Source organism: Gavialis gangeticus, unplaced genomic scaffold (genome assembly GCF_001723915.1).
Source record: "Gavialis gangeticus isolate Ggan-Ray unplaced genomic scaffold, GavGan_comp1, whole genome shotgun sequence".
NCBI classification, from domain to species: Eukaryota; Metazoa; Chordata; order Crocodylia; family Gavialidae; genus Gavialis; species Gavialis gangeticus.
The window spans coordinates 53,829,619-53,845,797 of NW_017729022.1; the positions used below are offsets into that span (position 1 = coordinate 53,829,619).

The window sequence follows — 16,179 nt, forward strand, 5'->3', positions numbered from 1 at the left end:
TGCTCGGGGGAACAGGGACTTCCTCAGTGCCTGCTGATCCCCCCTGACTAGTTTGTAACAGGCCACTAGATCCCCCCTCAGCCTTCTCTTGTGGAGGCTGAACAGATTCTTGGTAAGAATGAATGTCAACAATAGGAAACAAATGATATTCTTTCATTGAAGTTGTATCCATGTTTTCACCAAGCACAGTACATCTTTCGGAAACAGTCAAAATTTAGGTCTCTTTGTCAAAAGCAGAAACTGAAAAAGGAGGCCTTGAATTTCACAAGCAGTGAGCATTCACAACTCCAACTGAAGTCAGTGGGAACAGTGCATGCCCTGACACAGAAAAAAAATTCAGTCCAAAGTTGTTTGGAAACAAAAGCAAACAAACGATTTGTCCTTATCCTGAGATTTGATAAAAACTGTGTAAGGATCTACTCTCTAGAAAGCACTTTCTCTGCCTTTGATAATATTACTCTACTACTCACTGGGTGTGTTTACATGTGATGCTATGTATTACAGCAGGGGTGGGCAAAATGTGGCCCGCAGGCCAGATGCAGCCCACCAAGCCATTCTATCTGACCCGCAGGACCCCTAAAAAATTTAGAAAATTAATATTTTTCTGCCCCTGGCTGCCCATCATGTGGCCCTCGATGGCTTGACAAAACTCAGTAAGCGGCCCTCTGCCTGAAATAATTGCCCGCCCCTGTGTTACGGTGATGTAACATCAGTGGGCACAAACCATGACGCTGCAGCTACGTTGCTGTAGCAATGTGCTCCCTCAGTATAGCGTGTTGCTATGGCGATGTAGTGGCTAAAAATAACCATGCGCCGCTGGTGTGGCACAGTACAGGCTGTTACTGTGCCATCATTTAGTACTTCCAGAAGTACTAAATGATGGTGCAGTAACAACTGTGTCATAGGGGCATGTGTAGATGTGTCCACTGTGCTCTGCTGACACTTTACAGCCATAAACCCTCCTAGACACTAAAAACTACATATGAAATGGCTCAAAAATCTTTGGGGATATTTATGCTATTCATAACCTAATTTGCATCTCTGTCTGTACACCCACAAGTTCAGAAATGACTTTTGCAAACAAGATATAGCTTGCTAATCAATTATTGACTTAATAAATGGGATAACAAAACCATTATCTGAAATGTGAAAGCTTTGAAGCAGGTATTTCAAAGACATCAAAGAGTTATGTGACCAAATCCTTTAGTCACCTTTGGAAATCCCAGCCTGCATCCGGTGAGAAGAACCTTATTGAAGAAAGTAAGATACTGTTCTCCAGAGTCCTATAACATTCTTGGCTGATGCTGCTATAATTAATGGCACTAGGGAAATAGTTATAGTTCTGTCCTGGCCACCACAGTAATCAACCAGGATAAATATTTTATTTCTTAAGATTTTTATAGAAATAAAGTGGCTATTCCAGGCTCTAGACGCATTTCCTGAAAGTTAAAAACACATCCATGTAAAAAGATAAAAACAGCAGCTTCTCTTCAGCTCCTGCCAAGATAATAACCAACCAGAAATATAGTCTAAGCCACACCTTATCTCTAAGTGCCAGCCCCTATGAGCCTAAGTAAATATATGGGCCTTGTTACAGACTGAAGGGCAATGCATCCTGTTTATTTTGGGGACAAAGATACTTTAAATGAAGGTTGCAACTACAGAAACAAAATTGTTCAGACATCCACCTATCCTGAAGTAATACACTAATCCTTATGTTCATGTGAAAAAGGTCAGTAAAGCTATGTGACCAAGTGTATTGTAATCTCTTCCCCATCCCCTCCAGTGGAGATTATTTCCAATTCTATGTAGATTAGCAATCTGGAACAAAACAGATCCAGATATAAACTCTAGAATTGTACAGAAAAAATTGAAAAAAATATTTATACCAAATATTTATACATCTATCAACACAGATACCTCAAAATGCAAAACTGAACTGAACACCAACATTGCACATTGCGGAAGCAAAAATTCAGCTGTGCCCAGCAATGTAGTTAGGTCTGTCCCACTTCACAAAGGAATTTAATTTAAGCAAAGAGCAGAAAAATACGTTCTCCACATGCAACTCAAACACTTATTCTCTTCATCAGAAAAAAAGTGATCCAGGGGCACGGGGGGACTCCTGCCACTGTGCAAGCCCTGGCAGAGGCCTGGGGGGCACATACCCCCCAATCTGTGTGGGGTGGAGGTGGCTGCCACTGCACACTGGGCTCTGTGTCCCACTGCCACTGTCTGGGGAACCATGCGATGCCATGTGCATCCCACTGCTGGGTGAGCAGGGGCTGCGGTGCAGCCCAGTGGTGGCAGGCACATGGCGTCATACCACTTCCAGGGCAGGTGCCATGAGGCACAGAGCCTAGTGCGCAGTGGCAGCCAACTCTGTCCCACGCATAGATTGGGGGTAGCATGTGTTCCCTGGGTCTCTGCTGGGGTGTGTACAGTGCTGGGAGCCCCCCTGCACCCCTGAATAAGCCGCCCAGGCTCTGATTGTCCCATGACCCGACCCAGTTGGGGCTCTGTTCACCCCAGTCCCTGCCTCTGCCCCACTTCCTTCCTCACCACGGGGGCTTCAATCTGCCCTTCCTCCCTCAGCTCCTTCCCCTTCACAGAATCAACTGATACTTGCCTGCCATGTTGGGCAGCCAGTGATCCACACGCCAGGCTGTGATCCTGGCTGTGTGCATGCCCCTCCCCACCCCTGCTGCAGCTGCTTGGAATCCACAGCCAGGCTGCTTTGTGGCCTTACCTGCTGCCTCCCATCTGGGGTGGCTGAGCTCTGTTAGCCCCAGCCTTCCACTGCTTATGGGGGCAGACTGGGCTTGCTCCCCACACTGCTGTAGCTCAGGGTCCCAAACCAGGAGTGCAGGTGTGCCCAGGGCACCAGGAGGATCATAGAATCATAGAATCATAGAAGTAGGGTTGGAAGGGACCTTGTAGATCTTCAAGTCCGACGCCCTGCCTGGGCAGGAGAAAAAAGTGGGTTCAAATGATCCCAGCTAGGTAGGCATCAAGCCTCCTCTTAAAGACCCCCAGGGTAGAAGCCAGCACCACTTCCCTTGGAAGTTGGTTCCAGATCCTAGCTGCCCTGACTGTGAAGTAGTTTTTACAGATGTCTAATCTAAACCTACTCTCTAACAACTTGTGACTGTTATTCCTTGTTATGCCAGGGGGCGCTAGGGGAAACAAGGTCTCTCCCAAACCCTTCTGGTCCCCCCTAGTGAGTTTATAGATGGTCACCAGGTCCCCCCTCAGCCTTCTCTTGTGAAGGCTGAACAGGTTCAGGTCCCGCAGTCTCTCATTGTAGGGTCTGCCCTGTTGTCCCCGGATCATGCGCGTGGCCCTCCTCTGGACCCTCTCAATGTTGTCCACATCCCTCTTGAAGTGGGGTGCACAGAACTGGACACAGTGCTCCAGCTGTGGCCTGACCAGTGTTGCATAGAGGGGGAGGATCACCTCCTTGACCCTGCTTGAGATGCACCTGTGGATGCACAACAAGGTCCGGTTAGCCCTGCCAACTTTGACCTCGCATTGTTGTCCCATGTTCATCTTGGATTCAATAATGACTCCAAGATCCCTTTCTGCCTCCGTGCTCTCAAGAAGGGAGTTTCCCATCTTATAAGTGTGCTGCTGGCTACTACTGTCCAAGTGCAGCACCCTGCATTTGTCAATATTGAAGCGCATTCTGTTTTTGTTAGCCCACCCCTGTAACCTATCCAAGTCTTGCTGCAGTCTTTCCCTCCCTACTAGTGTGCTCACCTCACCCCAAATTTTGGTATCATCAGTGAATTTAAACAGGTTGCTTTTCACCCTGTTGTCCAAATCACTGATAAAGAAATTGAACAGCACAGGCCCAAGGACTGAGCCCTGGGGCACTCCGCTGCCCACTTCTCCCCAGGTCGAATATGATCCGTCCACCACCACCCTCTGAGTACGAGCCTTCAGCCAATCTGCAAATCATCATCAGCAGTGCATAGTGGCTTGGGCACCCCTCAACCTGCACAAATAGCTCATCGCTCACTGGCTGAGGCATGTGCAGCAGGGGCATGCTCGGGTCACAGTGGAGGTACAGGGTGGGGCTGGCCCTGGGGTACCTCCCCAGAGAGGCCCTCAGCAGGGAGGGTGGGGCATGGCCAGCCCCTTAACCCAGTTGTCTGGGAGCCCTGCACACCCTGAGCCTTGGTGCTGTGGGCTTGGAAGGAGAACAGTTGGTCTGCAGGAGGAGAGGGGGGGAAGAAGGGTCTAGAGCTGTGGCAGCAGGTTCTGCCAGAAGTCTGGCCTGTCCCACTCTGGGAAGGGGGTAGGGGAGGCAGGCTGCCTGCAGCCAGCACCCAGCAGCCCGCTAGTCCCAGGGAAGTGCAAAGGGATGAGGGGCTCATCTGGAAGCTGCCTGGAACCCAACTTCCTATGGTCCCAAGGGACCCATGCATGGCCAACCTCTAATCTGAGGCCGGGCAGAGCATGGCCCCTGGTGCAGAGCATCTTATCTCTGAAATGTTGCAAACTCTCACAAAGGCCTTCTGTCTCTTGCCTCTGCAAGGCCAATATCTGGATATGGGAAAGATGCCATAGCAGCCAGCAGGGATGCCAACTCAGGGTTGCTGCCATCCAGTGCTGGAGCCCTACAGATGCACTGGCTGTGTCAGCAGCCCACCCCGGATTGGACCCTCCCACTTCAGTGGCTGGTGGTGGAGGAGAGGAAAGTGTGAGCACAGGCCTGCATGGAGGAGGACATCACCTGGAGGGACTGCCCGGGAGGATGCACAGGACAGGGTGGAGTGGGAGTTCTGGGATGAGCTCCTGGCCCTGGAGCAGGAGCAGATTGAGCTTCTCAGGCAGCAAGTGGTCATCCTTCAAAGTCCCCATAGGACTTTTACCATCTTGTATCATCTACACTTTTACCAGAGCATGACGAAGGGACTTTGATCCTGAAACTTGCAGAAAAGGATAATTTTCTTGCCATTTTCCAGTTGGTCTAATAAAAGGTATCATTTTGGAACCAAGAGTTTTAGTCTTTTTGTCTCAGACCAACATGGCTACCAAGTACACCCCTGTACATATTGACTGAGTTCTTGGCAATCCTTGCTTGTAATCTACCCCTAACTTCCTAAGACAGATGTGCCATTACGACCAATATGTCAGTTATAGAAAATCAGTTGCGTTCAAAGAAAAGGCTAAATGAAGGTCAAAAACCAAAAACTGTCCTGACAATCATTTAAAAAAATATCTTCATGTTGTGATGTGTCATCACACATGCTTAGCAACATCCTTGCAGTACACCACACAAAAGTAGGACTGATGCTGAGGGGGTTTATCATATACAGTTGCTACTCATTTCTAAGCTCATTCTACTGTTACCTACAAGTTTGGATTGAACAAAATTCTCAAAAAAAGCAAATCACTTCTGTAATGGAAAAGTGTTCTTTGCAAGTGTTTGATGTGGGGTTGTCCTTCAACTGTTGATTTGTAAATCACACAAGCAAGAAAATGCAGCAATTGGCAAGGGCAAATCTCAGAACACATACAACTGCCTTTGGTGAAGACTTGTAAAATTAATCCTCATCCCATGTGATGCATTTGAAAAATGGAAAAAAGAACACCACTTTTTACCATTTGTTGGGCTTTTTTTGTACTTTTTAAAAATACCTAATTCAGTGAGGTAAAGGTTCTACAGCGACTCCTTGCTTAACATTGTAGTTACATTCTTGAAAAATGTGACTAAGTGAAATGATGTTAAGCGAATCCAGTTACATCACAGTAATTACCTACTAGCAGGTGGCGGCCAAACAATGTTATACCTGAACATTGTGCAACTTTAAACAAGTATGTGCCTCTAATAGATCAGTGACATTGTAACAAAATGATGTTAACCGGGATGATGTTAAGTGAGAAGTACCTGTATTTAAGTCATAGCCTTCAAAATAAGTAGGCTTTTCAACAAAAAGGAGATGTATGAAGTGAGGGTGATAGAAGCTTTACATATTGCTTTCTTTTCTCAGAAATATGCAGCATCCCTCACTTGCCAACAGGTTGAACATCATGATTAAGATGTTTAAGGCAGCCAACAGCCTTCTACACAATTCTGTACCTTGATAGTCATCCAATATAAATCAATGTACAGGCACGGCCCAAACTTCTTTCTGAATCAGGCAGTGGCTCAGTTTCACACCTGCATACCTCAAACCAGTAGAGTCATCCAATATATAAGGCATGTAGAATCCATTGTCCAAGACCATGTAAATCGATGGCTTATTTTGGTCTTCTAATATATCACTGAATTAAATGGATTCGGAGGCTTCTGTATTTTTGTGATGGTAAACAGAGTAAACTCTTGGCATAAATACTGCCCTCAGTTACTCTGCATGATGCAGCATAAAGCATATCCACAAATGAAGCATTTAGCCAGATGGAACAGGAATGAAGATACAAAAAGTGAAACAGAATCCTTCAGGATTTACATTTGGTTGTTATTGCCAAGAGGCTTACCTTTCTATCCTGACTCTAGTAAACCTCCCATTGATATCTTTTAGACTTTAGCCTGAGTAAGGAGTTAAGCCTTGAACACTAAATAGTTATGAAATCAGACCAGTTTCCTGTTCCCATTAGAATGATTTTCACTTTTTAAAACTTTATTTTGGACAGAGACAGCTGCTGCCACAAAATGAAATTTATCTTGTAGACAGATATTGAAAGAATTTTTACAACAGATTGACTAGTTACTCCATAAAGGCTCCAGTAAGCAGCTTGCTTTGCAATGAATGACATATTATTTACTTCTATTTATGTCATTATCAGACACAGAAGAGTATCCATTTTCAGTGTTTATCAAATAGAAAAGCTGAGTAATACAAAACTGGCCATAGGAAAAACTTACATAACTTTCATAGAAATTTCACGCATAAAGGATTGTTATAGGATTCACAAAAAATAATAGGGAAATATATGGAAAATATCTGGTTGAAAAATGCCTTCCCGGGGGGTGCCTTTAGTAGCAATTTTTAGTTCCATGTGTTATCTTTTTTTTACCTTTTTAAAGCTGGCTGTATACATTTTTAAAGTTTTGAAAACCTTAGAACAAGTTATTTAATACTGGTGTAAGTGGATTAAATATAATTGCCTGTGATGTACACAAGGTCAGACTGGAAGATCTAATGGGCCTTTCTGACTTTAATCTCTTTAAACCTATGATTGTATATCCCATGACGTTACACAAAAGGATCATTGATAACCCTTTACATTTGTACTACTGAATTCAGGAATATGACTGCTGAGTTAGTTGGTGAAAAACATCTGATTCCTTTCTGAAAGATTTCAAGTACAGTGATTCTTAATTAAAGATGCAACATGATGTCACAAGTTTACATTGCAGCTTTATATTTATGGTTGCCATTAGAAGATTTCTGGATCCAAAGACAGTCACAGACCTCATGGGTATATTAGACTCTCTTATAGGTTCACCAGAAAGATCAATTAAATCCCATTCTCAATCAAAACAATTAGGGGTTATGGAGGGATGAGGCTGCATGGTCAGTTAAAGATAAGCCATGTGAAATGGAATGGGTTCCTGGCTGCAAACACCAAGGCTAGGGACACACCTTACACATACACTGGTTTAAGTGATCTGAAACTGGTTTAAACCTGTAACAGAACAGATGTTCAGCACACATAAATCAGTTTGAAATTGGCTGAAACCGGTTTGAGATGAACCTGGTTGAATGTAGTATCAGACTTAACAGATTTGGGTCAGACCGGTTTGTGCAATGTCTGTTCCAGACCCCTTGCTGATTTAAGTTTAATTAGAGTCCCCCAACATCCTGGCATGCTCTCTGAGCTGGGTAGAACTCTGTGCTCCACAGCAGGGCTAGCCCCTCCCTTCTGCTCCCTGGCCAGAGCTCCAGCAGAGACTTGCAGGCACAGCAGTGTAGGCTGGCTTCCCCGTGCCCCACTCTCCCCACCCCCTCACTATTGGCTACTAAAGCACAGATCCCTTCCTCCTTTCTGCCACAGCATGGAACATAGCCAATACATGCTATGCGAGCTAATGCTGTGTAAGGCTCCAGCAGAGACTGCAGACACAGCAGGGTATGCCTGGCTTCCTCCTGCCTTCCCCCCACACCTACTGCTCAAGCAGGAAATCCACCCATCCCTCCCTCCCATCTCTCACAGCAGGGACCCCAGCCCCACGGACCCGAGGCATGTGGTATGCTAGCCCAGCATTTCCCAACCGGTGTGCCATCAGACATTACCAGGTGTGTCATGGGATCTTGGGGGGAAGTGGCTCCTGGAGGGGCGTGGCTCCAGCCAGTGCCACCACCACTGCCCTGCACTGCCACCACCACCCCATATTCAGCCACACGGCACCACCCACTCCCGCTCTGCATTTGGCCAGTGTGCTGTGGGATAGGAGAGGCCATGTGAGATGAAAAAGGTTGGGAAATGGTGTGCTAGCTAATGCTGAGATGTGTCTGTGTGTATGTCTCTCTCCAATTTCACTGGGGCAGGTACACAAAACAGTGACTGCTTAGGGCTGTTTGGAGCTAATCAACAGGTCAGCCAGTAAGCTGTTTAAGAAGTTTGAAGTAATGGAGAGAGGCCATTGTTTTACTAAATCACGTGATAAAGACTTATCACTATTATCCCTCAGATGACTTGTTTGCCTGTCAGTTTGCTGCAGACAGTATGATGAAGCAAGGAGGGAGAGTGAAAAGCTCCGTATCATCAACAGATGCATGCACTGCACCCCCCCCACTTGCCTCAGAGTGCTAGCCCATGGCTGGGGGTTGGCAACACTCCTACCCCTTGAGCAGTCAGCAGGGAAAAACCCACTGGGACCATGCAGGCAGACCTCCCAAATGAGAGAGTCCTGCTCAGGCCTGGCCACACCTCAGTCAACTCAGCTCCCTGCAGAAGGGAAGGGAGGGCTGCTCTAGCACCCGCTGGCTTCTAGGCTGAGCCAGAGCAGGCATGTGCCTGAATTTCCTCAGTTTAGAGAGAATGTTTGTCTGGTTTCAAACCAGTTCAGCCTAGTCAGGTTAAACTAACCTGTAAAGATTGAATCAATTCAGGCTCAGGCTTTTTGAATATCTGTCCCTAACCCAAGGCTAGGAACAGGTGTTGCATTTGTCCCTGGACAAGTTGTGCTTGCCAAGCACTGTCACTTTTCTGCCATTGATTCAATCTTGGGATAACTCTTCATATGCACTTTGCGGTGTGCCAGGATAAACTGTTAGTACTTCTTGTCTTGTGATTCTTTTTAGGGTTTATCCTGGGGAAATGGACATGGATGTCTTAAGAGTCACACTTTTTTCCAGGATAAAATGATTTATCCTAGAATAAATGTGACATCTGTTTGTAGTCTAAGTATGTCCACATGGCACAATCAAGTGCCAGATAGAAATACCTTCTAAACCTACTCAGTAGTGTAACCTACTGAGAGTTAATGTGGCCATGTAAGCTAGCTTGGTATCTCTGTATAGCACTGAATTGTCCCATCTAGATTTGCCTGTTGGGGCTAGGCTATTTGTTGCAGGTCTTATATACTGGAAGTGAATACCCAGAATGATTTTTGCATGTAACCTTGGGAGGAAACAGAGGGACAGGACTTCCCAGGAACAGAAATCACTGCTATCAAGGCAGATTTGGGTATTTCTAAGCAAGGAAACTGCCTGCTGCTATTTGTTTCCACTGCATACTGGCAAAACTCACTAAGCACGTCTACACATGTCACTATCATTGTTACTGTGCCATATGCATGCCACATGGTTATTTTTAGGAGTTACTTTGTGGTAGTGGCACACTATAATGGGGGAGTGCATTGCTATAGCAAACTATTTGCTGGTGCATGTGTAGATGACTGTGGATGCTATGTCACTGTAGCACGTTGTTATGGCGACATAGAGTCATGTGTAGATGTGCCTTTTGTGTAAATACACAAGATTATGCCAACCATATTTCTAACTTTTATCACCAATTCTTTTTGCTAACAGAAACAGCCTTGCAAAGCCCCAGATATGGACTAAGCTCAAGGCATGGGCCAACACTATTCTAACTGCTTCTGTGCCTGCTTTTTAAAAAGCAGTTTCTGTCCTTTATATGTTATAATCTAAGAAAGTTACTGAACACTTCATATAATAATTTATCATCCACTAAGCTGCTATTAGATGCCGAAGGCAAAGACGTCTAAGATCAAGCTGCTGCTGCTTTTCCCCTGCCCTCCAATTTACTGCAAAGAAGCTCGTGCTGCAAGTCTTATTATAGCTGGGCCTGTCACAGACTGACCATTGATTTAAAACTAGAGATAAGCCAGGTCACAAATATAATACTGATACCACCAAAATCCTTAAAGAGTCTGGGTTTTCCCACATGCAACACTTGCCATGTTTAGCACAAACCGGCATGGGCTGCAATTCCAATAGAAGTGCTACTATGTCTACATATTATACATTGCAGCAACAACAGTTTCAGAAACAAGGGTAAACACAGGAGCCATGGTGGCTCCCAGAGCAAATAATAAAGAAGAAAGCAAAAGCACTATTCCAAAAATATGCTCACCAATGATGAGGCAGCAGTATCCAAAGTCTTCACAATTTGTTGGCCTATTTTATTAGTTGAAATTAAACACCCAGTCCACAAGTAGCCCTTGAAAGTTCTCATTAATCTCTCTGATAATTACACAGAGCAAGGGATTTAAAGTTACGAGTAGACTGTATGATGCCTTTAAGGCATTGGCTTAGAAACTGTGAACAATATTTAAACCTGCCGCAACTCTGAGAAAGACAGAGGAAATACAAGATTCATCTGGTTCAGTGTGCTCTTGATGTCTGCCTTTATCTGCATATCTCTTCATACCTTATATCACCCTTCAAAGAATCTGGTGGCACCCTGGTTGAGAATCACTGATTTAGGCAAAACTCCCGCTCAGGTCAATTGGAAAAATGTGTCACATATGATTAACACATTTTAACCATACGTGACACATTTTTAAACACAACTGCCTTTTTCCCCTGCAAAGGAAAACATGCTAGTTATCACATTTCAGTCAAGATCTCCAATAACTCAGTACTTTTTGCTCAATAGAGACTGAATGAAGTGTTCAGAATTTAGCTCTCAAGACCAATACATTTTAAACCTCTATTTTTAAAACAGGGTAAAACTGCCCGCTTGGATACTAGATTCATTTTTAAATTAAAATGTCCTTTTACTGAACATAAAATATAGTTTCTAGCCCTTCTTGTCCACATTTTCCTTGGACCAGGTAAACAGTCATGCTAATACATATCATTTCAATACTGGAATCGAAAGTATCATATGATCTACCATGCATTTTTAGCAAATATACTGATATTACAAAGGTTAAAAAAACAACTCACTTACCCCACACTGCCATGAAAACAGCAAAAAAGACAGTAGCTCCATTATCAAAAAGGTGAGTCACCTGTGGATGACACCAATAACCTGAAGTTATTGAAGGTCTTATTCACAATTATATTGTTTGTAAAATGGTAGCAATAAAAATGTGTGGTATTCATAAGCCCTGATAGTCAGAAGGACTGATATCTTCTCCCAGAGGTCTAACAAATAAGCCAGACACCCAGGGCACTGGGACACATGGGAGAGTGACAATTACTAGCTGCCATTGTGTGCTGTTAACATGATTGTGTGGCTGTGGCTGATGTTTTTCCACCCCTTTCTCCCAAGCTGATGACCACAGTGGTCACCTCATTTGCCCTGTCCTAGTTATGCTGTTGTTGCTTTCTGTAGCCTCATCACCAGACGTATGGGACATGGAGGTGGGAGGTGTCAAGCATCATTTAAGATTATGCCTCCAGTCAACTGACCCACTATTGGTGCTGATCTGAACTGAGCATGTCTATGGGGAAGCTGGAAGTTCTCTCTCACACAATAGCGCAACTTATTTTGTAAGGCTGAGAATAAAACCTGTTTCATAAGATAAATTCTGAGGCAGAGTATTGCAGCAAATGCTAAGACATCATAATTGGTAACCGCTGATTACAATAAGTCCAATTGCACAGATATGTAAATAAGTTATATGGTCCGAATTCAATCCTACTAAGAGAGTACTGATGTCAGTATGGGTTTAATTTGATCTGCCATTTGGAAGATTTTACTTTACCATGCTTATTAAAGATATTCACAGAAGACTTCAGAAATGCTATTACTGAGAAAGAATAAACATTTCCTATTTGCATAGCTTATATGTACCTTGGCATAAACACAGCTGTCTGACAATCTCATGAAGGGACAGTATTTATCACATATAGGACACATTATGATATCTGTAGCTTGGCAGACTTCTTTACTGGAAAAATGGAAAAAGATAAGGATTAACGGGTTCATATCCATCTTCAAATGGATCAGTATATTTTGCTAATAAATCACAACTGGTTGTTTACATGTCTCTTATCGCATGATTTATCATTCTCAAGATGTCCTGCTGTCAACAGTCCTCTGAGGAAGGTATCTTTTATGACCATACCTTGTATGGCTCCTTGGTCCTCAAAGCAGTAATTTCTTTCACACGAAACAACATTCACTTTGGAAAAGAGATATTGAAGGTTCTTTTTGTTTGTGAACAAATTAAAAACAAAAACCTAGACACCTAAACCTCCCACCCCATATTACTACAAAATGGGAGTGTCTATACGTGCATTTAGGTGTGCCTAAATGTAATGTGCATTAAGGCAATTTAGGCTCGCGTCTACACATGCATGCATTAAAACAAGTTAACGCTGTGCATGTGGACTGATGTGGGACTACAGTTAGTCCCACGTTGGTCCATACACAATGTTTATGTGCCTTAAAGCATCTACATGTGTGTTAATGCGCTTTAGCTATTTGCACCTAAATTTGATACCTGCTTTTGCAGGTATAGACGCACTCAATAGGATTCAGAGCACAGTCCTGCAATGGCAGACTGGGGAGACAAGATGAGGTAGCAGCTCTTCACAACTATTTCTTTCGGAGCCAATAAAAGTTAACAGTAGGAGGCAAGAACAAAACAAGTACAGGTTATGGGGAGTTTGGAGAGTTCCTTTTTCAGACATGGCCTCATGAATCCTAACAGAAGCTCTAGGTGGCGCACACTCTGTAAAAGGTCTCCTGCCCTGTAGCTCAGAGAAGCCCAGCTGCTGAGATGCTCTTGGAGAGAAAATTTCTTTCCCCTCTGTCAGCTGCTTAGGAAGTGTGCAGGAACCAATGCTGCACCCTCTCCCCACCACGTTTAGGGGGTAGCACTGGGAGAAACTCTAGTTCTCCATGGTCCATGAATTAGAGGACTGTGTTATATCAGCCCATGTGCAGGAGTGCGAAACCAGAGAAGGTCATTACATGCTAGTTATTGCCTACTAACATCTATACGCAGTTTTCCCTGAGAATCGGGTTGGTTTTTTTTAAGAATCAGTAGGATAAGCTGAATTTTGCAAGAAGAAATGAAACAGTTAACAGGTCAAGGCTCATGGGAGGCATCAAAGCTATTCACAACTCTAAAGTTGCATTTAATTGGGTTAATTTTACCAATAAACATGATTACTTTACCTGACTTGGCAGTGGTTCAAGGTTGTGACTCCATACAAAAAGACAAATAATCCAATGAAGGCAGCTGGGAAGAGCATTCCTGTGTACCAGCCTAACCAGGCAAAGTACAAACCAATTTTCTCACCAAAATACCGTCTGTTTAAAACACAATAGAGCAAAGTTACCTGCTAGTTTATGTATGTTTTTCTGATCACTGCTTGCTAACAGAAAATGAAGATTTTAGTTATATCTTAAGGGAGAATTTAGACCTAGGGACATTAGTTTTTAAGACCCAGCTCATATTTAGGCTTATTTTTAATACTAATGCATATCTAAATACTCCCAGAAAGTGTCTACATGAGATGTTTACCACACAGTAGACTAACTAGGTGTGCAGTAAACATTTTGGCATCTACACATGCATCCCTAGTAGACTGGAGTAAACTAATTTACTTTGCAGCAGGATAGTACTTGTATTTTAAAAACTCCTCTGCAGTGCACATGTAGATGTTGCCCTGGCTGGCTGGGGCATGAGGGTGCTTTAGCATGGGGCCTGCCTGCTCGCACACTGAAGCACCCTTATGCCCCAGCCAGCCCCTCCATGGCATGTTGAGGCAGGAGCATCCCCAGGCTGGCAGGCTAACCCCCAGAGCCTCCTGCCAGCTGGGCCCGCTCCAACCCAGCTCAACATTCTGCGATCCTGGGCGCACATGCAAATGGCAATAAACTCCGGAATTTATGGCCCCCAGGCACATGTTCAAATGGTGCACCCAGAAGCAATAAACTCTGCAGTTGGCATTTATTGCCATTGCATTAATTGCACATGTAGATGTATCCCCACCCCGCAGAGGATTTAATAGGAACTGCTACCTGCTGACCCTTAGTACTGTATGTTTAAGAAACAAAAGGCCGCATTCTTCTCCCAAGTACATTCCCTTGTTACTAATGAAATCAAGGTAGTTACATCAGCACAGACTTGGTGTAACTGGATGCATCTCCCAGGATGTGCAATTAATGTACATGAATAAACTCCAGAGTATATTGCTGCAGAGTTTATTGGTGCACAGCACATTGAGCCTAGGTCAGAGCAGCCCTGGCTGGCAGCAGCCCACGGCTACTCTGACCAGGTTCAATGTGCTGCAGAGGGGTTGGCTGGGGCACAAGGGTGCTTCAGCGTGGGGTAGCTGCTAGACAGCCCCCACACTAAAGCAACCTCATGCCCCATTCAGCTGGGCAGAATCAACATGTGTGGTGCTGTGCATGAAAAAACTGCAGCGCAGGCTTGTACTTGTATTTACAAGTATGAGCCTGCTCCAGTTTTTATTAGGTTTGTCCACCCTAATAGGGTTGCATGGGTAGGTGCACAGATGTTTACTGCAGAGCTAAGTAGGCAGCTTTGCAGTAAACATCTCGTGTAGATATGCCCAGTGGCAAGTAAATAAGACCCATCCTGCCTCTGAGTAATTAAGGAATCAGTGGTTACTCTCCTACATTATTAGCTTTTATTTTTTACTTTTGAAGTGCTCTTACCAGAGTCTCTGGAAAAGTTATCTTAGGATTCTAACAGGGACCAAAAGTGAAAAGCAGTCAGGACTCTAGCAAGCACTTTTCTGTTGCACGTGATGCTAGATTGTGGAAAACTGATGAAAGATTTGATTTTTCAACCAGTTTGTTTAAAAACAAATCCAAGTTACCCCCAGGAACCGCCAATATTTGAAAAATTATTTTAAATAATAATTTAAATTAATCAATTAAACATAAATAAAACAATAACATATAAAATAATTATTTTAAAATAATTTGGTATCAATCCACTAATATTTCTCTTCTTTACTTCCCTAGAACAATTATTTGGAATATTGTTTTGCAGATTTACAAACACAATAACCCTAGGAGAATCCTGGAATTATCCACAGTAGGAATAGGCTGAATGCACTATCATATGTTTGATGTTCTTTTGTAGCCACAACATAACTGTTAGGTGTGGATGCTGAGTATAAATCAATAATAACTATAACAATGATAATAAGGAGCTTGAAGAGTGCTTTCATGATTCATTTTAAAGAATGAGGAAATCTGATAATCTCATCCTTGACTTCATAAACTTTATGGTCAGTTCAAATCAAGCTGGATGTCAAGTCCATTTGGCAAGATTAGCTGATGCAACATATGCTTATGCAAATATGGACATTTCTGATTTATCCAAGGTCAGAGGAAGCAATACCAGTTGATTTCACGATTTGAATCAATCAACTGTTTGCGGGGAAAAGAAGAAATTCTGCCCACATAATCCCACCCCTATTTGCTTCTAGGCTAGAGACAATGTAGGAGAGAAGGCAACACTTAGCTAAAAATGGACTAAATCATAATTTAAAGTGTATGTTGAAGACTTTTCATACGGAGAAATATGTCTTTATTTTGACATTATTAACAGTTCTACATGTTTAGAGCAGTGGCCGGTAAATGTTCTACACTCTTTACTATCAGTTAGGTTTAGAGTGATCATTCCAAAGGCCAAATGTTGTCATATTTCTCTATAACAGGGGTTTTCTACCTTTTAAAATAAGTGCATCTCTGGCGGCACCCTTTTTAGTAAGTGTAACCCTGGGGGGGGGGGGGTGAGTGGCTGGACACTGAGTGGTGGGG

At 43.6% G+C, this 16,179-nt stretch overlaps 1 protein-coding gene across 1 annotated transcript in view; it reads right to left on the reverse strand.

The window, feature by feature from the left end:
• Window positions 1-16,179, reverse strand: part of ANO4 (anoctamin 4) — a 259,235-nt gene that overhangs the window by 82,931 nt on the left and 160,125 nt on the right. The window contains exons 11-13 of the mRNA XM_019514994.1: window positions 13,555-13,689; window positions 12,223-12,319; window positions 11,374-11,434 (exon numbers count right to left, since the gene is read on the reverse strand). Coding sequence (XP_019370539.1) covers window positions 11,374-11,434; window positions 12,223-12,319; window positions 13,555-13,689 — 293 coding nt within the window. The remainder of the gene's footprint in view (window positions 1-11,373; window positions 11,435-12,222; window positions 12,320-13,554; window positions 13,690-16,179) is intronic.